The sequence below is a fragment of the Anomaloglossus baeobatrachus genome, chromosome 7 (genome assembly GCF_048569485.1).
Source record: "Anomaloglossus baeobatrachus isolate aAnoBae1 chromosome 7, aAnoBae1.hap1, whole genome shotgun sequence".
Lineage (NCBI taxonomy): Eukaryota > Metazoa > Chordata > Amphibia > Anura > Aromobatidae > Anomaloglossus > Anomaloglossus baeobatrachus.
Genome location: NC_134359.1, coordinates 75,106,784 through 75,130,657, shown reverse-complemented (window position 1 = coordinate 75,130,657; position 23,874 = coordinate 75,106,784). Strand labels below are relative to the sequence as shown.

Sequence of the window (23,874 nt, the reverse complement as noted above, 5' to 3'; positions counted from 1 at the left end):
TCGGGGAAACACGGTATATATATATATATATATATATATATATATATATATATATATATATATATATATATATATATATATATATATATATATATATATATATATATATATATATATATATATATATATATATATATATATATATATATATATATATATATATATATATATATAGTATGTATATATATGTGTATATATATATGTATGTATGTATGTATGTATGTGTATATATATATATATATATATATATATATATATATATATATATAAACACGCACTGTACAAACAAAAGTTTTGAGAAACGTACATGTGCAGCAGCTTTTGACCTCACATTGAAAGTCTATAGGCATTATCCATATGGAATTGGTTCATTTGTGACTTCTTCTCTTCTGGGAAGGGTTTTCTACAAGTCTTTATAGTTTTATGGTTTGCCTTTGTGATATTTTGCCCCTTCTTTCATCCAGAAGACCATTTGTGATGTCAGACCCTGATGTGGGGTGACAGGGCCAGGCTCACAATTACTATTTTGGTTTGATTATGGGGGAGGTCACGGCTCAAGACGTTCAACACCAACTTTCCCTAACCATGGACATTCCTCCGTGCACTGGGCCCAGTCATGCTGGAACAACAAATGGTCTTCTCCAAACTTTTCCCACGAAACGGGAACCTACAACCCTCCAAAATGTCTTGTATGCTGAAGCATAAGATTTCCCTTCAATCTAATTAAGAGACCTAGGTCGACCCCCGAAAAATGATTCCATCTCCATCAAACTTTACAGCTGGCACTGTGTAGTCAGGCGGGTAATGCTTTCCTGGCATTCACTAAACCCAGGCTCATCCATCAGATGCCAGATAGTGAAGCGTGAGTCATCGCTTCATAGAACCTGGCTTCCACTGCTCCAGAGATCAGTAACGGCTGCTTTACACCACCTCATCCGACACTTGGCGTTGTGCTTGGTGATGTATGGCTTATATGCATCATCTGGACCAAGGAAATCCGTACCAATAAGCGCCAGACAGTTATTTTGCTGTTGTTAATGCCAGATACGGATCCTTGGTGACCCTGATCTGTATCTTTGTGGTCTCCACTTTGTCTCTGTTGCTTTGCTCCACTCCACTTTTCTATAATACCAGTCACAATTGTTGATAATATTTATTAGGGAAGAAACTTCATGAACTGACTTTTGACACCAGTGACGTGCCGCTGCAGGCCCACACTGATATACGTGAGCTCTTTACCACCAGCCACGAAAGGCAGACATCATGGCAAGGGGCTGCGTGTTATACATAGGCATCAATGGGACTGCCTTAAAGGGATTCTGTCACCAGGTTTTTCACCCCATCTGAGAGCAGCATAATGTAGAGACAGAGACCCTGATTCCAGGGATGTGTCACTTACTGAGCTGTTTGCTGTCATTATGATAAAATCATTATACTCTCTGCTGCAGACTAGGAGTTACACAGAGCTCATGATTGTGCTGGACTACCTTACAGCAGGCCAAGTAGTCCTGTAATGATCTGCAGATTAATCAGTGATTTTATCAAAACTACACTAAGCAGCCCAGTAAGTGACACATGGAATCAGGATCTCTGCCCCTACATTATGCTGCTTTTAGATTAGGTGGAAAAAAAACAGGTCAAAGATTCCCTTTAAAAACCTGCATGTGTGAAAAAATAAAATAACTTACAATTTAATTGTTCTAGCCTATCCGGTAGCTGATGTGTCTTTTGCAGCCAGTCTTGTGAATGTCCTGCATGTCATTGCTTCAGGAAAGTAAATCAAGTCTTGTTGGGACCACTAAGTGTGTCAGGGACTTGTATTTTATATCATTGACATCCCTTTTCAGATGAGTGTTCTTAGCATAAAAGCCCAAATATACTCAGTAAAGCCTTAAGTGATCACTTGTTAATTGATGGGGTTCATCCGCTGGGACCACCACTGATCGGCAGTATGGGGATCTTGTATCCTCGTTCGGGGTGGACATGCTCAACCTGCGCTGCATTCATTCCTTATGGGGCTGCCGAGTGCTACACTAGTTTTTGTCCGTCAGTCCCATAGAGAATAGATAAAGCTGCAGTCGGGGTAAAAATTCCCAGTTCTCCCGTCAGTGCATATCCTGTTGGTGAGACACCACCACTGCTGTCCTGTGGATAGATAACTTGATGTTGTGTGTATAACCCCTTTAACTACTCATGCACAATGATTTATGATTACAAACGTTGAGCGTTATCGTGCCTATATTTTACAAGGAATCTGTCTGCAGGTATTTGCTATGTAAGAGAGCAGCAGAATATATCTACAGACCCTGATTCCAATGATGTCACTTGACTGTTTTGCTGTTTCAATACAATTAGTGTTTTATCAGCACGAGATTCACTAGACGACTAGGTGTCTCATGCCTCCTTGTCCAATCACCGCTTTCTGCCAATATACAGTGTACGCAGAAAGCTGCCAATCAGTGGTGTGGGCGGGGTTATGTACAACTCACCATTCAGAGTTCTGCTAGATCTGTAGCACAAAAACCTAGAACTCTATCATAACTGCTGCACCCAGTAAACTAAGTGATACATGGTTGGAATCAGGGTCTCTGCCCCTACATCATGCTGCTCTCAGATTATATAGCAAAAAAATCCCTTTAACTGCATTATTAAGGAATTTCTGTACAGTAGATGACCTGCAGCATTTCTCCAGTGCACCAGCCGCTATGCAGGAGACTTCAATACTGATGCCTCGTAGAGCGCCTTTATCTTGGGGATTGTATGCTACCTGCTAATTTATTTAATGTTCTTTTTCCGCAGACTGTCAACTTTGATTTAACCAAGAACTATTTAGATTTGATCATAACCTACACTACACTAATGATAATGCTGTCTCGGATTGAGGAAAGGAAAGCAATTATAGGACTGTACAACTACTCTCATGAAATGACTCACGGAGCCAGGTAGGTGTGTCTGGAGCCGGCATTTCTGAGGACGTTCTGTAGACGCTGCTCTGTGTTTAGGACATGGGGTCATTTAATAGAAACTTATGTTATAGATTTTAATGCTGCCTTTGTCTTCAGATTTGATATATTGCGCTATATTCTTTTCTATGCCCTTTTAGTGATCGAGAATATCCCCGACTTGGACAACTGATCGTAGACTATGAAAATCCTCTTAAAAAGATGATGGAAGAGTTTGTACCCCACAGTAAGGTCAGTATAATTGGTAAAATCAAGAATTTTGGATCAGTGCATTAAAATGTTCTCCTATCACTTTTAACACATGTTGCCTATTCATAGAGAACACCGGAGTAGTCGGCCAAGCGAGCGGTCCTGTGTATGGGCAAAGCGGCCGAGATGGCTGTCAGCGGATCGATCATTTGACTGACTATCCTCTAATTTGTGTAGTGGCCTTAGAGGCAGTGGCGTAACTTGAAGCTCATGGGCCTTAATGTAAAATTGCATGTCTTTGATAGCATTAGTCTTTTCATATAAGCCAAAGAGACTTTTAGGGCCTGGGTGCAATTGCAACCCCTGAACCTTTTGTAGTTCGGCCCCTGCTTAGGCTAGTTTCACACATCCTTCATTTCGCCGGTTTGGCGGATCCGGTGCACTCCAGTACAGTGTATACAATACAATGGCAGTGGAACAAGCTCCGGTCACATGCTGTCATGTGGCCGGAGCATGTGACCCGGAAGTTGCTGTGCTGCCATTGTACTGTATCATACTGTACTGGAGTGCGCCGGATCCGCCAAACCGGCGAAAAGAAGGATGTGTGAAACTAGCTAGCCTTAGAGGAATAAAACTGTGAATCTCAGTGGCAGGCCAAGATTAAGATTGAGGCAAGACATTAAAGGAATGTTATGTCCAGGATCATTATTTACCTGAGAATATTTGGTTAATCTGAAGGTAGCGTTTAAAGCCTACTTAGCCGGCTTACTGTAGAAAAATGAAGTTCTATTCTCCCTGCAGCCGCTCGCCTGCAGTCACTGAGGTGCAGCAGGTCACAGTCTCCCCTTAGTACACAGTGAGCCCACTATCGTCACTCCCTGACACATCGATTGGCAGACTGCTCTGCACATGCTGTAACCGCTCCCTGATGATTGAAAACAAGCGGCTGCAGTTAAAATAAAACTTCAATTTTCTCTCTGTAGCCGCTGCTCCAGTATTCTAACTAAAGCACATTTAAATATAATTTAACTTCAGATTACCCCTATATCTGCCAATTTCCTTTAAGCACCAGTTAAAAGCACTGTCAAGAAGTCTGGGATTCATCCAAGACCTTGAAAACAGTGAAAGCTTCTTATCTAAGGCAGATAGGACCGAGTTTTGACTGATCCACAACTTAAGGGTAAGTTCACACAGTGCGTTTTTCGCGGCGTTTTTGCGCAGTTTTCGGGTGCGTTTTTGCTCAGAAAACTGCATGACTTTGCTTCCCAAGCAAAGTCTGAGTTTTCATTTTTGCTGTCTGCACACAGCGTTTTTTTTCAGCTGCGTTTTTGTGGTGCCACAAAAACGCAGCATGTCAATTATTCCCGCGTTTTTCACTGCGCTTTTCATCCATTGAGTGCAATGGGATGTTGAAAGACGCAATGAGAAACGCAAATTGGTGCGTTTTGGAGCGTTTCTAAGACCAAAAACGCAGCTATAAACGCAGGAGGTGGGTAGTAAAGTGACATTTACAGGAAGAGGATTCCTTCTGTCAGTAAACACAGAAGCGTGAATCCTCCAGGTACCGTCACCGCCGCTTCCACCTCCAGTCTTGTGCATGTCAGCTGCCGTGCGGCGTCATAGATGGGCAGGAGGTGGAAGCGGCTGCGAAATCAAAAGTGAACAGTAGAAAAAAAAATGTCATACTCACCTGTCCGCAGGGTCCCGGTGCCATGTCCGCTCCCAGCTCCTCCTCCCGATACCGCCGCTCCGGGTGTGTGTAGTCTCCCCGGGTACGTATGCCTGCAGGATGCAGGACCTGGCGATGGATCACCTGATGCAGTCACCTGACGCATCAGCTGATCGTAAGTCTCGGGGTGACGCCAGCGGTCGGCCGGTTTAACCTATCAGCGGATGCGTCAGGAGACTTCATCCCTGATTACCGGCAGCTCCTGTAGCGATCGGATGGGATCAGACTCGCTCCAGGAGCTGCCGGTAATATGCACATAAGTGAGTATTTTTTTAATTTTTTTTTGCACCGATGCATCTGCTGATTGTATAAACGGCTTTTATACAATCAGCTGATGTGTGATGTGCTTCAGGCACTTGAACCTGACACATCATCCAGCAAACCGATCAGATGATATTGGATCCGGATTGGACGGCGCGGGACCCTTGACCCAGGATTACTGCGGAGGGGGGCTCTTTATTTCAATAAAGATGGAGTCACTAATTTTGTTGTGTTTTATTTCTAATAAAAATATTTTTCTGTGTGTTGTTTTTTTTTATCTTTACTAGAAATTCATGGTGGCCATGCCTAATATTGGCGTGACACCATGAATTTCGGGCTTAGGGCCAGCTGATAATATACATTTAGCCCTAACCCCATTATTACCCAGTGTGCCACCCGGCATCAGGGCAGCTGGAAGAGTTGGATACAGCGCCAGAAGATGGTGCTTCTATGAAAGCGCCATTTTCTGGGGTGGCTGCGGACTGCAATTCGCAGCGGGGGTGCCCAGAAAGCATGGGTACCCTGCACTGTGGATTCTAATCCCCAGCTGCCTAGTTGTACCCGGCTGGACACAAAAATTAGGCGAAGCTCACGTCATTTTTTTTTTTTAATTATTTCATGAAATAATTAAAAAAAAGGGCTTCTCTATATTTTTGGTTCCCAGCCGGGTACAAATAGGCGGCTGGGGGTTGGGGGCAGCCCGTACCTGCCTGCTGTACCCGGCTCGCATACAAAAATATGGCGAAGCCCACGTCTTCTTTTTTTTTTTTTTTTTTTTTTTTGTTTGGGGGGGCAAAGAAATCCTGCATACAGTCCTGGAAGGAGGATGCTGAGCCTTGTAGTTCGACAGCTGCTGTCTGCTCTCCTGCATACACTATTGGATGGAGGATGCTGAGCCTTGTAGGTCTGCTCCCCCTTCCTCTCCCTCCAGCATACAGTCCTGGATGGAGCATGCTGAGCCTTGTAGTTCTGCTGCTGCTGTCTGCTCTCCTGCATACACTATTGGATGGAGTATACTGAGCCTTGTAGTTCTGCAGCTGTCTGCTCTCCTGCATACACTAGTGGAGAATGAAGAACATATTGAAGAAGGAAACGACATCAGACCTTTTTTTTTATGTTCACTGATAAAAAACGCATAAAGACGCAGTGAGCAAAAACGCAGCAACACGCACCAAATCGCGGCAAAAATGTGCGTTTTTTGCCGCGGGTGCGGTTTTTGCCGCACAAAAACGCAGCGTCAAAAAAACGCAGTGTGTGAACCTAGCCTAAGGGTGCTTTATACGCTGCGACATCGCTAGCGATCTCGTTAGAGATGTAACACACCAGATCGTATCTGCGATCTGGCGTGTTACATCGCTAATGAGATCGCTAGCGATGTTGCAGCGTGTAAAGCACCCTTTAAATCCAAAGGTTTAGTTGTATTATTTTTTTTCCAACAAATTTTTTTATTTGTTTTTCTTTTATTTTTTGATACATTTCTTTCTCCAGTTTTCTTTTGCCTTCAATGACAGATCCAAAATGTAAATTCATTACGCTCCTTGGATCCCACATCCATTCTGAAGGCCATAATTTCCGCAATTGATGAACTTCCTCCCCGCGAATAATGCAGATCATAATGTAACTGTGAAATAAAGCCCTTCTCTCAGCAGACCGGCTTCTCATTAGCCTTGCAGCTTCGCAAACAATTTTAACAGCTTCCAAAATGAGGATGTTGGCTGTCGGTCGGTCCGTTATTAGCTGCCATTATTATAATGGAGCCTACTTATCAGAGCTCTTATTGCTGTATGATTATTTGTCATTGTATTGTAATGCAGACATTTACATTTTCTTTTGTTTCTTTTTTCCCCCTTTAGTCTTTGTCAGATGCTCTAATTTCCCTTCAGATGGTTTACCCTCGAAGAAACCTTTCTGCAGAACAGTGGAGAAACGCTCAACTTCTCAGCCTCATCAGTGCCCCGAGTACAATGCTGAACCCCGCACAGTCCGATACGGTACTGCACCTTGTATCCTGTAATCGGGGTCCAGTCTTCTGAGTAGTTTGTTTCTTACATGCCACCAACATGGCTGACTTGGACAAACTGAGTGTTTAGGCCTCTACATGACAGATGAGGTTCAATATAGAGAAATGTAAAGTTAGACTTTTGGATACCAATAATACAGTGCCTTGTGAAAGTGTCGCCCCCTTGAATTTTTCAACCTTTTCCCACATTTCAGGCTTCAAACATAAAAATGTTAATGTTCTGGTGAAGAATCAACAAGTGGGACACAATTGTGAAGTTGAACGATATTTATTTCTTATATTTAAACTTTTTTTAAAAAATAAAAAACTGAAAATTGGGGCATGCAATATTATTCATCTCTTTAAGTTAATACTTTATAGCGCCACCTTTTGCTGCGACTACAGCTGCAAGTCGCTTGGGGTATGTGTCTATCAGTTTTGCACATCAAGAGACTGAAATTCTCGCCCATTCTTCCTTTGCAAACAGCTGGAGCTGAGTGAGGTTGGATGGAGAGCGTTTGTGAACAGCAGTTTTCAGCTCTTTCCACAGATTCTCGATTGGATTCAGGTCTGGACTGTGACTTGGCCATTCTAACACCTGGATACGTTTATTTGTGAACCATTCCATTGTAGATTTTGCTTTATGTTTTGGATCATTGTCTTGTTGAAAGACAAATCTCCGTCCCAGTCTCAGGTCTTTTGCAGACTCCAACAGGTTTTCTTCAAGAATGGTCCTGCATTTGGCTCCATCCATCTTCCCATCAATTTTAACAATCTTCCTTGTCCCTGCTGAAGAAAAGCAGGCCCAAACCATGTTGCTGCCACCACCATGTTTTACAGTGGGGATGGTGTGTTCAGGGTGATGAGCTGTGTTGCTTTTACGCCAAACATCTCGTTATAGCATAGCATTGTGCCCAAATAGTTCGATCTTGGTTTCAGCTGACCAGAGCACCTTCTTCCACATGTTTGGTGTCTCCCAGGTGACTTGTGGCAAATTCTTGCCACTCAGCCATAAAGGCCAGATTTGTGCAGTGTATGACTGATTGTTGTGCTATGGACAGACTCTCTCACCTCAGCTGTAGATCTCTGCAGTTCATCCAGAGTGATCATGGGCCTCTTGGCTGCATCTCTGATCAGTCTTCTCCTTGTTTGAGATGACAATTTGGATGGACGTCCGGGTCTTGGTAGATTTGCAGTGGTATGATACTCCTTCCATTTCAATATGATCGCTTGCACAGTGCTTATTGCGATGTTTAAAGTTGTGGAAATCTTTTTGTAACCAAATCTGGCTTTAAACTTCTCCACAACAGTATCATGGACCTGCCTGTTGTGTTCCTTGGTCTTCATGATGCTCTCTGCGCTGTAAACAGAACACTGAGATTATCACAGAGCAGGTGCATTTATACGGAGACTTCATTACACACAGGTGGCTTATATTTATCATCATCAGTCATTTAGGACAACTTTGGATCATTCAGAGATCCTCAATGACCTTCTGCAGTGAGTTTGCTGCACTGAAAGTAAAGGGGATGAATAATATTGCACGCCCCGATTTTCAGTTATTTTAAACTTTTTTAAAAATAAATAAGCAATAAATTTCATTCAACTTCACAATTGTGTCCCACTTGTTGTTGATTCTTCACCATAACATTAACATTTTTATCTTTATGTTTGAAGCCTCAAATGTGGGTAAAGGTTGAAAAATTCAAGGGGGCCGAATACTTTCGCAAGGCACTGTATGTAGGCACCATATGTTCTAGGAGAGTCCCTTGAAGAGAAGGATTTGGGTGTAATTGTAGATCAGTCTATATAACCGCATGCAGTGTCAATCTAAGGCCATGTATTAAGAGGTATAAACTCGCGGGACTGGGACGTAATATTACAACCTTACAAATGCTTGTGTAAAGTCGTTTTCTGAAATGTTGCTCCAGTAGATCGACAGCTGCATTCAGGGGGAACAATGATCTCTCTGGGGCAGATTGGATCATGCATTATTGTACGTACACCCCTTCCCTTTATCCATCCATCCCTCTATTAAACTTGGATATGCACCTTTTTTTCATAAAAAAACCCCCCAAAAAAACATTAACTGAGTAACTATTTAAGAAGCCTTTCCATGATGTTTTTTGTCCTCATATAACCTGTGTATATGTGCATGTAGTGTGATTATATCAATATCCCCCCACTGCTGTGTTTTCCAGGATCTAGTTCCATTCTGCTCCTCTAAGTGACATCTATGTACTTTAGACTCTCCTTCGGTCCCTTGATGTCTGAGCCAGAAGCCTCTTTTGCAATGTAAGTCTATGAAGCCTTGTTCTGACGCTCCATAGACTTACATTGTAAAGGCATTTTGTCAACTTGCAATTTCTATGTGCGAGTGCGATCTGATGAAACATCGTATTGCGCTCGCACCAGTGTTAATCAATGAGGCAGTGTCCTCTTGCTTACTTTTCTTCATCATGAATCGTGCTTTCGGTGCATGCTGTGTTTTGCAGCGAGTCTCGGCTCACAAGTATATGGGAGCGTGTGAAATATCGCACTGCACTCGCTTGTTATTCGACTGCAGTGCGATATACGCAGAGACAGACAGCGGAGGTGTTGGGGAGAAAGTGCCCCCTCCATCTTCTCCGAGGCTGTGATGCGATCGCGAGATCACATCACAATCGCATGACCCTCGACTGATGCACGCAGCAGAAGGTCATTAGCATATCGCTTCCGATGCTGTCGCATCACAAGCTATGTGCAAGTGGACAAGAGCCCTAAAAATCACTTCCAGGTCACACAGAGCACAGCATGACCCAGAGAGTCTGAAGAGCGGTGATGTCGCTGCGAGGAGGAGCAGAAACGCTCTGGATCCCGGAGAAAGTAGTGGTAGGTGAGGATATTAACACTGTCATGCAACGCTATATGCTCCGATATCAATTTAACCTGACAGCTGATACTTGCTGCCCAGTCTATGGGGAGCATCAATAAATCACTGGCTGGACGAGTTCAGCACGGTATGTTTGATGCTGAACCCCTGCGGTGTTTCAGAGAAAACATACTTTTAGGCCTAAGCCACACGGCATGAAAATCGGTGCGAGTGGAGTGCGATAAAACATCTGGGACCAATATTAGCCTGTGTGTCAGCGCACATGAGCAATTATTTTCTCAGCCCTAATCTGACCAAGAAAACAATCGCAGCATGCTGTGGTGGAATTCAAGTGTATGGGGCGAGAGAAACATCACACTGCACTCGCATTACACCGGTGTACCGCGAGTGCAGGGCGAGAATGGCAATAGCCGGCTACGGAGGAGAGGGAGAGAAATCCCTACCTCCCCTCCTCAGAGCCGACCCGCCCCCCGCAGCTGTGGTCCGATCGCATGATCAGACCTCAGTCGCAGTGACACTCGCATGACACTCGGCTCCTGCTGTACTGCCAGCGTGAGCAGAGTGTCATGCAAGGATCACACTAGTGCCCCGTGTGGCCCCGGCCTAATAGCCGGATGGGGACTGAACCGCGTGGCAGACTTGTCAGACAGGCAGGTCCCCGGTGTGTTCTCTCTTCTCCCGCTGCCCTCTACTGAAAGGTCTCTCCCTATATATTCAGGGAAAGACTGGTCAGTCACGGTTTGCAGCCAGGCAGAGGCCACTGGGGACCCGCTTGTCTGACTAGGCTTATTGAGGCCATGTGCTGGAGCTAAACCCTTCTGATTCATTAAGTGCACACCTATTCATGAATCAGGAGTGTCGGATTAATGTCATGCGCCTCGCAACGAGTCCTACTCCAGTTACTAGTGGAGTATGATTTTTAGGATATAAACTGAAGGACAAAAAGCAAAATAGGGTCTCACTTATTAAAGCTCAACAAACGTGAAATCAGATGTGCTCACCTGGCGAGGTTGTGTGATTACAACCGCTAAAGATAGGCCGCGGCAGACCCATGGGATATCCTGAAAGGCTGGAGGGAAATGGGTTATAATTCTGCCAGATGATCGAAATAAGGAGAGGATCAAAAATGAAGGGGATAGCGGCTTCAACTTGATATCTGATCCTCTTTTTATTCGCTAATCCAGCAGTGCAGAATTTAACCCATTTTCCTTCCAGCCTTTGGAGTACGTTTTTTTTTTTTTGCATAGTGAACACCGTGCTACTTGTCATGAACTTAACGAGTAGCTGCTGCGACGCTCCCATCCCGCTCCAGCTCCACTCACGTTGTCAGAGATGGCTGATATAGCGTGAAAACACCAAAGGTTACTACAGGCACAAATATTAGAAATACAGCACTAAAATCTGCCACTACATTTGTTGTTTCCAGCCAACATCTTCGCTCTGGATCAGCTGTCACTTCCCTGGCATTTACTGTTTACTATGCACGGTCATTTGGTTACCAGTTGCTGAGAATTACCGCTTACGTGACCGCACACGTGAACGGAGAATAATGGAAAACTTCTAAATGAACCAACTTTCTCCGTGACTTGTAATTTTAACTTCAAGCGTATAATTGTAGGAGTCATTGCAAATCACAAGTGTTTTGACTTCATTTATTTAGTAAAACATTCCTGAATGCGGTTGTCAATGATTTTGTTTCCTTTTTGTCTTTGGCTCTCGTATATTTCTATTCTCATTAGTTTATGCTTCTTGCAGATGCCGTGCGAATACCTTTCACTCGATGCAATGGAAAAATGGATCATTTGTAAGTAAAGAATTTGTACTGCGGTTTCTTGATTTTGTTTGTTCCCTGGCTTTCCACATCTCCACATTCTCCATTCATAAAGCAAAGTGTCCATCATATTCTTCTCTGCAGTCTAAGAGCAGCATAGTATGAGGACAGGTCTGCTCCTTTATCCAAATACTGTGGAACCTCGCTTAACGAGAATTTCGCTTAACAAGCAAAGCTTTCTGTAAATTTGTAACTCAGTTTACGAGAAAGCTTTGCTGTACGAGCAAAATACTCACCGCACACACTTCCGGTTCCGTACATCCACCGTGCTCTGACCCGCTCTTGCAGTCCACACAAACACACACAAGCACGCACAAACACACACAAACACGCACGCACACACATATAGTATTATGCTCACCTTACCTTCCGTTCCATCGCCGGTCTCATGGTTCTTGTAGTCCGCCGGTACATCGCGACGAGGGAGGAATCCTCGCGGCGAACTACAAGACCCAGGAGGCCGGCGATGGAACAGAAGGTAAGGTGAGCATAATATGTGTACCTTCCGTTCCATCGCCGGCCTCCTGGGTCTTGTAGTTCGCCGCTCCAGGATGTGTATCGGAAAGCATTGCGACTAGGCAGGAACTTCCCCTGTCAGCCGCTACTCAAAGGCAGCTCGCTGGCCAATCAGATGCAAGCGTCTCCTGCCTTCGTCAGCGCTCTGGCAGCGGAAGTTCCTCCCTCGTTGTGATGGTTACCCGATACACAGCCCGTACTAGCGAACAGCAAGTCCCAGGAGACCGGCGATGGAACGGAAGATAAGGTGAGCATAATGTGTTTGTGTGTGTTTGTACGTGTTTGTGTGTGTTTGTGCATGTGTGGAATGGCACAATAGGGGACCAGGATGGGACATTTAACAAGTTGTGTAACGAATTATCTGCATTGCAATGATCTCCTATGGGAAATCTTGCTTTGCTGAACGAGTAACTTGGTTTACAAGCACAGTCCCAGAACGGATTGTTCTCGTTAACCAAGGTTCCACTGTATAATGTTTTGTGTTAGTAGAGCCACTCTGTTTATAATTGTGGATATGCTGGATCAGCGTGAGAAAAAAAAAATTGCAGGATGCTGCAACTCTTAGCAAGTCTTGGATCACATGCACCCTTACAAGTCTATGGGGTCGTGTCATGACATCCAACTACAGTGTAATACACACACAGACAGGCGATGGAGAAGATAGAGAATTAATCTCTTCTCTGAATTTGTGCTCCAATTCTTGCATGCAAGAGGATCAGATCACAGACGTTGACACTCGGCTCAAGCTCGCAGCACATTTTGAGCCGAGGGTCATTACCACATCAGATCTGATGATATACGCCACTGTGATCCCAGCCTAAAACTAAATATAGTGTTTGTTTTGTGTGATATATTAATAACTTGCATACAAAATGTACATAATTAACATTTCTTCATCGTTCCTTATGGGAGACCCAGACCATGGGTGTATAGCTTCTGCCTCCGGAGGACACACAAAGTACTACACTAAAAAGTGTAGCTCCTCCCTCCGAGCATATACACCCCCTGGATGACCACATCTAGCCAGTTCATTGCTTTGTGTTCAGGAGGTCACACACACATGCATTCTCATCTGATTTTTGATTTTTGATTTCAAAGAGTTGGAAGAAAAGCGGGTCCAAGCCTGGACTCCCGGCATGTCCCTTCTCACCCCACTGTGTCGGCGGTGCTGTTAAGGTTGATTTTACAAGGCTGGAGCCTTCCATGCCGCGCTCCTTCACCATCCCTCGGGCTCTGGCTTGAAGTGGGAGCCATCACGGTTCTCTCTGCTTTGCAGGAGACCGGTCTCCATCCGCAGCCCTTTCAGGACCCTGCCGGACGGAGCGCTCACCCCTCAGGGACCTGGCCCTGCGTCTCATAAGCTAAGTATTGAGACGTTATTGAAGGGTCCCTTGTGTATTTATTGTGGGGAGAGTGTGTTATTTCACTGTGCTGTGATTTCCGGCCGGTTCTCTGGTTTTCTCCTGAGAACCGCGCCGAGGGTGCCTGCTAGTCGGCCGCATGAGAAAATTTAGGCCCCGGCTTCGGCTGCAGCCTAGTTTCGTTTTCACTGCCCCTGCATGTCAGTCATGCAGGGGGACAGTGCGGCACCGCCCACCGGCCGTTCAGCTCAGGGGAGGACACTCCTCTCTGAGGAGATGTTTCCCTCCCCTGTATTTCTCCTTGGCCCTCCGGTTCCCGCTCTTGGACTAAACCCCGCCCCCCTCCTCACTCCGGCGCCATTTTATCAGCGTTTACACACTGATCGGCGCTGGCTGCTGCAGCTCTGCATCTGTCTGGGGGTCCAAGCTGTGGAATCCGGAGGGCACACAAAACGGTCTGGTAAGCCACAACCTCTGGTTGTGGACTTTCTTGTACACTCTCTGGGAGTCATTCTGAAGGAGTGTGTTCTTTACTGCAGAACTTCCACCTCAGCAGCATGTCTCTCACTAGGAGCAAGGCTGCAAGGCTTTACTCTATATGCACTGCATGTAAGCTCATACTGCATGAACCGAGCACATATCCACATTGTGATGCCTGCTCTAACATGGTGGTGCCTCAGCCTGGAGTCTCCCCAGGGGTCCCTCCGGCTGCTCCAGCCCCGGTGGCTGAACCCCCAGCTTGGGTAGAATCGTTTTCTAAAGCTATCTCCCAGTCCTTTGCCGACTCCATGGGACAGCTGTCCCGGACTCTGCTGACCATGCATCAGCCCCCTTCTCAGGGCGCCTCTGCTGCTCCGACTCGCTCTGCAGAGCTCACAGACGATTTTTCATCTGTTCCCGGACCCCGTCCTCCTAAACGGAGACGCAGGGTCCGCTCTCCTTCCTCGTCCCACGGCTCTGATTCACGAGCTGAATTGCAGGGCGAGGAGGATGCCTTTACTGTGGGCTCGGACGCTACCTCTATGTACCCCATTGATCTATCTGAAGGTGATGCAGATGTTAGTGACTTGATTGCGTCCATTAATTCCGTACTGGACCTCAATCCACCAGTGTCAGAGGAACAAGCCTCTCTGGTAGAAAAACACAAGTTTACCTCACCTAAGAGAGCAAGGAGTATGTTTTTTTAACCACTCCAGTTTTCAGGCCACTGTGACCAAGCCCAGGGCCTGTCCTGACAAACGCTTCCCAAAGCGTAGTTCTGATGACCGTTTTCCCTTTCCACCAGAGGTGGTCAAGGAGTGGGCTCATTCACCAAAGGTAGATCCTCCGGTGTCTAGAATCTCAGCCCGGACAGTTGTATCTGTGGCCGATGGCACCTCACTTAAGGATCCCACTGACCGCCAGGTTGACCTTCTGGCCAAATCTGTATATGAGGCGGCGGGGGCCTCGTTCTCCCCGTCCTTTGCAGCAGTGTGGGCTCTTAAGGCCGTCTCTGCTTCTCTGGAGGAGATGCATTCCCTCACCAGGGACTCTATGCCCGAAATGGTTGCCTTAACTTCCCAGGCTTCGGCCTTTTCATCCTATGCCATATCTGCCATTCTGGAGGCTTCTCACCGCACGGCGGTGGCTTCCGCTAATTCCCTCGCGATCCGCAGGATCTTGTGGCTTCGAGAGTGGAAAGCAGACGCTTCTTCCAAGAAGTACCTTGCTGGGCTCCCCTTTGCTGGGTCCCGGCTGTTCGGTGAACAACTGGATGAAATTATTAAGGAAGCTACTGGCGGGAAGAGTACTTCCTTGCCACAAACTAAAACCAGGAAACCTGTCCAGGGCAGGAACCAGTCGAGGTTTCGTTCCTTTCGTTCCTCTAACTGGTCATCCTCTAAGCCCTCAGCCTCGTCCACTAACTCAGCCAAGGATCGAAAACCCAGCTGGCGCACGAAGCCGCGTCCTCAGAAGAGCGGAGGAGCCGCTGCCACTAAGGCAGCCTCCTCTTGACTATCTGGCTGCGCCAGCAACGTCCTTGGTCGGTGGCAGGCTCTCCCACTTTGGCGACGTGTGGTTCCAACACGTCTCCGATCAGTGGGTGCGGGATATCATCTCCCACGGCTACAGGATAGAATTTTCTTCCAGCCCGCCAAACAGATTTTTTCTGTCCACTCCCCCCTGCTCCAAAGCCGCCGCCTTCTCTCAGGCCGTGGCATCCTGGCAGGCCAACGGAGTAATTGTACCGGTTCCCGCCCGGGAACGGTTCAGAGGTTTCTACTCAAACCTCTTCCTAGTCCCCAAGAAGGACGGTTCCTTCCGGCCCATCCTGGATCTCAAGCTTCTCAACAAGCATGTTCAGGTGCGGCACTTTCGCATGGAATCTCTGCGATCGGTCATTGCCTCAATGACCCAAGGAGATTTTCTAGCATCCATCGACATCAGAGATGCCTATCTGCATGTGCCAATTGCAGTTTCACACCAGCGTTGGCTACGTTTTGCAATCGGAGAGGAACATTTCCAATTCGTGGCTCTCCCCTTCGGGTTAGCCACGGCCCCTCGTGTATTCACCAAGGTCATGGCAGCAGTGGTTGTGGTTCTGCACCTCCAGGGGTTGGCAGTGATTCCTTACCTGGACGACCTTCTAGTCAAGGCCTTATCCAGTGCAGACTGTCTGCGGAGTGTCTCGCTCACTCTCGCCACGCTTGTTCAATTCGGGTGGCTTGTCAATCTGCCCAAGTCCACTCTGACCCCGACCCAGAAACTTACGTACCTAGGGATGCAATTCGAGACTCTGCCGGCACTTGTGAAGCTGCCCTTAGTCAAACAGCAGTCCCTTCATCTGGCGGTGCGCTCTCTGTTGAAGCCCCGCCGTCATTCCATCAGGCACCTCATGCAGGTGCTGGGTCAGATGGTGGCGTCAATGGAAGCGGTTCCCTTTGCCCAGTTCCATCTGCGTCCCCTGCAGCTGGACATTCTCCGCTGTTGGGACAAGCGGACCTCTTCCTTGCACAGGCTAGTGGCTCTGTCGCCACAGACCAGGAGCTCTCTTCAGTGGTGGCTTCGGCCCCTCTCTCTGTCCCAGGGACGCTCCTTTCTGGCCCCGTCCTGGGTGATTCTCACCACGGATGCCAGTCTATCCGGCTGGGGAGCAGTGTTTCTCCACCACAGAGCACAGGGCACTTGGACTCCGTCCAAATCAGCCCTCTCGATCAATGTGCTGGAAATCAGAGCTGTGCTCCTAGCTCTCGTAGCCTTTCACCACCTGTTGGCGGGCAAGCACATTCGAGTCCAGTCAGACAACGCGACAGCAGTTGCCTACATCAATCACCAGGGCGGGACTCGCAGCCGCCTAGCAATGTTGGAAGTTCAACGTATCCTTCAGTGGACGGAGGACTCCAAGTCCACCATATCCGCAGTCCACATCCCAGGCGTAGAAAACTGGGAGGCAGATTATCTCAGCCGTCAAACCGTGGACAGCGGCGAGTGGGCCCTGCATCCGGCAGTGTTCCGGTCAATCTGCCGCAAGTGGGGCACTCCGGAAGTGGATCTAATGGCATCCCGGCACAACAACAAGGTCCCGGTTTACGTGGCTCGCTCCCACGATCCTCAGGCCTTGGCGGCGGACGCGCTGGTTCAGGATTGGTCCCAGTTCCGTCTGGCCCCTCTAGCTCTCTTGCCCAGAGTCCTGCGCAAGATCAGAATGGAGGGCCGTCGGGTCATAATCATTGCTCCGGACTGGCCCAGGCGAGCTTGGTACCCAGACCTGCTCCGTCTGTCCGTAGAGGTGCCGTGGCATCTCCCGGACCGCCCAGACCTTCTCTCACAAGGTCCGTTTTTCCGCCAGAATTCTGCGGCTCTCAGATTGACGGCGTGGCTCTTGAGTCCTGGATCCTGACGGCTTCAGGCATTCCTTCCGAGGTCATCTCCACTATGACTCAGGCTCGGAAGTCTTCCTCGGCCCGGATTTACCACAGGACTTGGAGAATTTTCCTGTCCTGGTGTCGCTCTTCCGGCCATGCTCCTTGGCCGTTTTCCTTGCCGACCATCCTGTCCTTTCTACAGTCCGGTCTGCAGCTAGGACTATCTCTCAATTCCCTCAAGGGACAGGTCTCGGCTCTGTCAGTGTTGTTCCAGCGGCGTATCGCCCGACTGGCCCAGGTGCGCACCTTCATGCAGGGCGCATCTCGCATCATTCCGCCTTACCGGCGGCCTCTGGATCCCTGGGACCTTAATCTGGTCCTCACGGCCTTACAGAAACCCCCCTTTGAGCCTCTTAGGGAGGTTTCTTTGTTTCGACTTTCACAGAAAGTGGTCTTTCTGGTGGCCATAACTTCTCTCAGGAGAGTCTCTGATTTGGCTGCGCTCTTTTCGGAGTCACCCTTTTTGGTTTTTCACCAAGAGAAGGTGGTTCTCCGTCCGACTCCGGACTTTCTCCCTAAAGTGGTGTCTCCTTTCCACCTTAACCAGGACATTTCATTGCCTTCCCTTTGTCCGGCCCCTGTGCATCGCTTTGAAAAAGCGCTGCATACTCTAGATCTGGTGTGTGCTCTCCGGATCTATGTATCTCGCACCGCTGCGCTCAGGAGGTGCACCTCTCTTTTTGTGCTAACCACAGGGCGGCGCAAGGGCCTCTCTGCTTCTAAGCCGACCTTAGCCCGTTGGATTAGATCGACCATTTCGGACGCCTACCAGAGTACTCAGGTGCCTCCCCCGCCGGGGATCAAGGCACACTCGACCAGAGCTGTCGGTGCCTCTTGAGGTTTTAGGCACCAGGCTATGGCTCAAGAAGTCTGTCAGGCTGCCACTTGGACTAGCCTGCATACCTTCTCAAAGCACTACCAAGTGCATGCTCATGCTTCGGCAGATGCGAGCTTGGGCAGACGCATCCTTCAGGCGGCTGTCGCCCATTTGTGAAGTTAGGTTTTGCCTACTTCTCAGTTTTCTGTTTATTTCCCACCCATGGACTGCTTTGAGACGTCCCATGGTCTGGGTCTCCCATAAGGAACGATGAAGAAAAAGAGAATTTTGTTTACTTACCGTAAATTCTTTTTCTTATAGTTCCGACATGGGAGACCCAGCACCCTCCCTGTTGCCTGTTGGCAGTTCTTGTTCCGTGTGTTTTCACCGGCTGTTGTTGTAGACAGAGGTTCCGGTTATTCCGGGTTTTACTCTCTCTACTTGTGGGTGGATGTCCTCCTTCAGCTTTTGCACTAAACTGGCTAGATGTGGTCATCCAGGGGGTGTATATGCTCGGAGGGAGGAGCTACACTTTTTAGTGTAGTACTTTGTGTGTCCTCCGGAGGCAGAAGCTATACACCCATGGTCTGGGTCTCCCATGTCGGAACTATAAGAAAATGAATTTACGGTAAGTAAACAAAATTCTCTTTATTTATGTGTATGTAAATTAGAGGATTACTTTATTGCGTAAATTAATATTTTTGGCACAAAAGTATGAATATACTGGAACCTTGGTTTACGAGAACAATCCGTTCTTGGACTGTGCTTGTTAACCAAGTTACTCGTCTAGCAAAGCAAGATTTCCCATAGGAAATAATGGAAGCTCAGACAATTCGTTCCACAACTTGTTCAATGTCCCCTATTGCGCCATTCCACACACACGCACACACACATATTATGCTCACCTTAACTTCTGTTCCGTCGCCGGCCTCCTGGTCCTTGTAGTCCGCTGATACAGGATGTGTATCGGATAGCCATCGCGACCGATGACGGAGCTTCTGCTGCCAGAGGGCTGACGTCAAAGGCATGAGCTGCTTGCCTCTGATTGGCCAGCGCGCTGCCTTTGAGTAGCGGCTGACAGCGGAAGTTCCTCCATCATCGCGATGGTTACCAGATACACATCCTGTACCTGTGAACTACAAGAATCGGGAGGCCGGCGATGGAACAGAAGTTAAGGTGAGCATAATATGTGTGTGTTTGTGTGGACTGGAATTGCGGGTCAGAGCGCGGTTATAGTACAGAACCGGAAGTGTGTGCGGTATTTGCTCATACAGCAAAGCATGCTCGTAAACTGAGGTAGAAATTTACAGCAAGCTTTGCTCGTTAGGCAAAATACTCTCAAACCGGGTTACTCGTAAACAGAGGTTCCACTGTATATGCACAAGAAAATTAGAGGATGACTTTCTTGGCTAAATAATATTCTTGGCGCAAGAGTATGAATTTTTAATCTCTGCAATGCAGCATTGCAAAGAGTTAAATATTACTGTGTCATAAGGCTCAAATACCCTCTGTCATTAATGGTTAAGTAGAATATCCTGTAATAACTGTAATGGGTTACTTTTCATTGTGCTTTTTTTTCCCCCCCTCAGTTGGCTTTATTCTGTGCCACGGAATCCTAAACACAGACGCCACCGCCTTGAATCTGTGGAAGCTCGCCCTGCAGAGCAGCTCTTGTCTGTCCCTGTACCGGGATGAGGTTTTCCATATCCATAAGGCGGCCGAAGACCTTTTTGTCAATATCAGAGGGTATGTCAGTGACTGGTTTTAAGAGATTGGCTTCACCTTGAACACGTCATAAATATTATGTGGTTGGCAAATATTCGCTCCTGATCTACCAGTACTCAGAGCGCAGCGGAGTTGATCTTAATGGTGGATCACCGTGCGTTTCTGCTGCTCGCTTCAGTAAGGAGTGGGAAGCTGCTTCTTCGGAGATCCCTACACCCTTTAGTAGTGAAAGCAATGGGTATCCAATAAAAAATCTGCAAAAGGAGCAAGCCACACATTTACAGCTGTGTCCTCTGCACGTAGAAGTGACTGCCTTTACACCTAACTGTACTACTTGCATAGATTAAAAGTGACAGAGGCTGCATATTACATTACATATTATTGTGCATTGGGGTAAGGCAAGAGGAAACGGACAATATAGTTTTGTTGTCATTTTGATACAATCCCTGTTTTCCCTGCTGCAGATTTAGCAGTACTCTAAATGCTGTGTGTGCTCTGTGTATAACCCCGCCCACACCACTGATTGTCATCTTCCTGTGTACACTGTATATTGACAGCTGCCAATCCGTTTTGGAGGTGTGGTTACACAGCAGGAGGATTACATGGCACCAGACAACCAGTCCTCTAATGACAATCTACTACTGATAAAACACTGATTTTATTGAAACAACCACACACAGCCTAGTAAGTGACACATCACTAGAAATAGCATCTTTACACCTACTTTATGTTGCTCTAACATTAAATAGAAAAAACCTGGTGAAAGATTCCCTTTAACTCCTAATTTGCATATAATTTGTGGGAGACGCAGGAACAGATTGAAGTTTAAATCCATCGATACCTTTATAGCTTATAAGGCCCTTTTCACACATCCGAAACACTCCAGTACAATGCAATACTGTACAATGGCCTCGCGGCAAGCTCCGGTCTCATGCTGTTATGTGACCGGAGCTTTCCGCGATGCCATTATACAGTATTGCATTGTACTGGAGTGTGCCGGATGTGTAAAACGGGCCTTGGACCTGCAAGTCCATTTATGCTGTTTGGGAGGGGGTTGCGCTTATTGACAGATTCCCTTTAACCCCTTCAGCCCCCGGGCACTTTCCGTTTTTGTGTTTTTGTTTTTTGCTCCCTTTCTTCCGAGAGCCGTAACTTTTTTATTATTCCGTCAATCTTGCCATGTGAGGGCCTGTTTTTTGCGGGACGAGTTGTACTTTTAAGTGAAACCATAGGTTTTATCATATGGTGTACTGGAAAACAGCAAAAAAAATTCCAAGTGTGGAAAAACTGCAAAAAAAGTGTGATCGCACAATAGTTTTTGGGATGTTTTATTCACCGTGTTAACTATATGATAAAACTGATGTATCTATGTGATGCCTCAGGTCGGTGCGAGTTTGTAGACACCAAACATGTATAGGTTTACTTGTATCTAAGGGGGTTAAAAAAAATTCACAAGTTTGTCAAATAAAAGTGGCGTACGTTTTCCGCCATTTTCCGAAACACGTAGCGTTCTCATTTTTCGGGATCTATGGCTCAGTGACTGCTTATTTTTTGCGTCTCGAGCTAACATTTTTAATGGTACCATTTCTGCGCAGAGGCTACGTTTTGATCGTCTGTTATTGCATTTTGCGTAAAACATGCGGCGACCAAAAAACTTAATTTTGGCGTTTGGAATTTTTTTGCCACTACGCCGTTTACCAATCAGATTAATTGATTTTATATTTTGATAGATCGGGCATTTCTGAACGCGGCGATACCAAATATGTGTATATTTATTTATTTTTTAACCCTTTAATTTTCAATGGGGTGAAAGGGGGGTGATTTGAACTTTTTAGGTTTTTTTTTATTTTTTAAAACTTTTTACTTTTTTTATTTTACTAGTCCCCCCTAGGGGGGCTATAGCGATCAGCAATCCGATCGCTCTTATCTATCTGCTGATCACAGCTATACAGCTGTAAACAGCAGATTCAGTCACTTCCGGTTTCCCTCTGCTCCGTGCCGAGGAAAAACGAAAGTGAAACTTCGTAGCTGCAGGCATCATCACATGACCCTGTGCTACGATGGCAACCACCGAACATCACGTCATCACTCACGTGACTTCCGGCGGTAAGTAAAAAACATGGCCGCGCGGAAAAAGATCTCGCTGCCAGACTTTGGCAGCGAGATTTAAGGGGTTAAATGTTGCGAGTGGAAGCGATTCCACTCGCAACATGCAGGCACACATGTCAGCTGTTGAAAACAGCTGATATGTGTGCCGACCGCCGTCGCCTGCCCGCGGCAGGGGGCGGGGCTTAACGGGACACGATCCTTGACGAATAGATCCGTCCAAGGTCGTGAAGGGGTTAATGAGCGTTTCCAAGATTTCTATTAACATATTTCTGATTTTGCCTCTTAGATACAATAAGAGAATTAATGACATCAGAGAATGCAAGGAGGCGGCCATATCTCATGCGTAAGTAATGGATAATAGAAGACTCTTCTTTTTTCATAACTTGTGCTTTTCCTCTGTTAAACCTCCTAAATGTTTATAAATAAATTGCCAACTGTTTTAGTCCGTGCCCCTGCCACAGGGATGTGTTCCTTCACACTGATGCCATATTCACTGATTGGGGGCTTTCAAATGCTGTAGAGACCCCCTCCCCTTCTGCACACAACGCCAGTAATTTTCAAGGACTAACAGAAGAATGGCTCTCCAAAAATAAAAAAGTCGCTCAAAAAAACCCTCTTTCGGCAATGGCGACTTGTCATACCTGACAGAGCATAGTTGGATGAATTCGAAAGAAGGGAATTTTGTTTACTTACCGTAAATTCCTTTTCTTCTAGCTCCTATTGGGAGACCCAGACAATTGGGTGTATAGCTTCTGCCTCCGGAGGCCACACAAAGTATTACACTTTAAAAAGTGTAACCCCTCCCCTCTGCCTATATACCCTCCCGTGCATCACGGGCTCCTCAGTTTTGGTGCCAAAGCAGGAAGGAGGAAACTTATAAATTGGTCTAGGGTAAATGCAATCCGAAGGATGTTCGGAGAACTGAAAACCATGAACCAAAAGAACCATTCAACATGAACAACATGTGTACACAAAAGAACAACAGCCCGAAGGGAACAGGGGCGGGTGCTGGGTCTCCCAATAGGAGCTAGAAGAAAAGGAATTTACGGTAAGTAAACAAAATTCCCTTCTTCTTTGTCGCTCCATTGGGAGACCCAGACAATTGGGACGTCCAAAAGCAGTCCCTGGGTGGGTAAAAGAATACCTCAATAAAAAGAGCCGAAAAACGGCCCCCTCTTACAGGTGGGCAACCGCCGCCTGAAGGACTCGCCTACCTAGACTGGCGTCTGCCGAAGCATAGGTATGCACTTGATAGTGTTTCGTGAAAGTGTGCAGACTAGACCACGTAGCTGCCTGACACACCTGCTGAGCCTTAGCCCGGTGCCGCAATGCCCAGGACGCACCCACGGCTCTGGTAGAATGGGCTTTCAGCCCCAAAGGAAGCGGAAGCCCAGAAGAACGGTAGGCTTCAAGAATCGGTTCCTTGATCCACCGAGCCAAGGTTGACTTGGAAGCCTGCGAACCCTTACGCTGGCCAGCGACAAGGACAAAGAGCGCATCTGAACGACGCAGGGGCGCTGTGCGAGACACGTAGTGTCGGAGTGCTCTCACTAGATCTAATGAGTGCAAATCCTTTTCACATTGGTGAATTGGATTA

The 23,874-nt window shown here is 46.8% G+C and overlaps 1 protein-coding gene across 4 annotated transcripts in view; it reads left to right on the top strand.

Annotated features, from left to right (window-relative positions):
- The window catches only part of NCKAP1 (NCK associated protein 1), a 241,185-nt gene that overhangs the window by 71,037 nt on the left and 146,274 nt on the right, over positions 1–23,874 (top strand). For all 4 annotated transcript variants that reach the window (XM_075317420.1, XM_075317419.1, XM_075317418.1 and 1 more), the window contains 6 exons: positions 2,800–2,942; positions 3,104–3,194; positions 6,996–7,133; positions 11,769–11,817; positions 20,033–20,189; positions 22,564–22,620. In XM_075317420.1, coding sequence (XP_075173535.1) covers positions 2,800–2,942; positions 3,104–3,194; positions 6,996–7,133; positions 11,769–11,817; positions 20,033–20,189; positions 22,564–22,620 — 635 coding nt within the window. The remainder of the gene's footprint in view (positions 1–2,799; positions 2,943–3,103; positions 3,195–6,995; positions 7,134–11,768; positions 11,818–20,032; positions 20,190–22,563; positions 22,621–23,874) is intronic.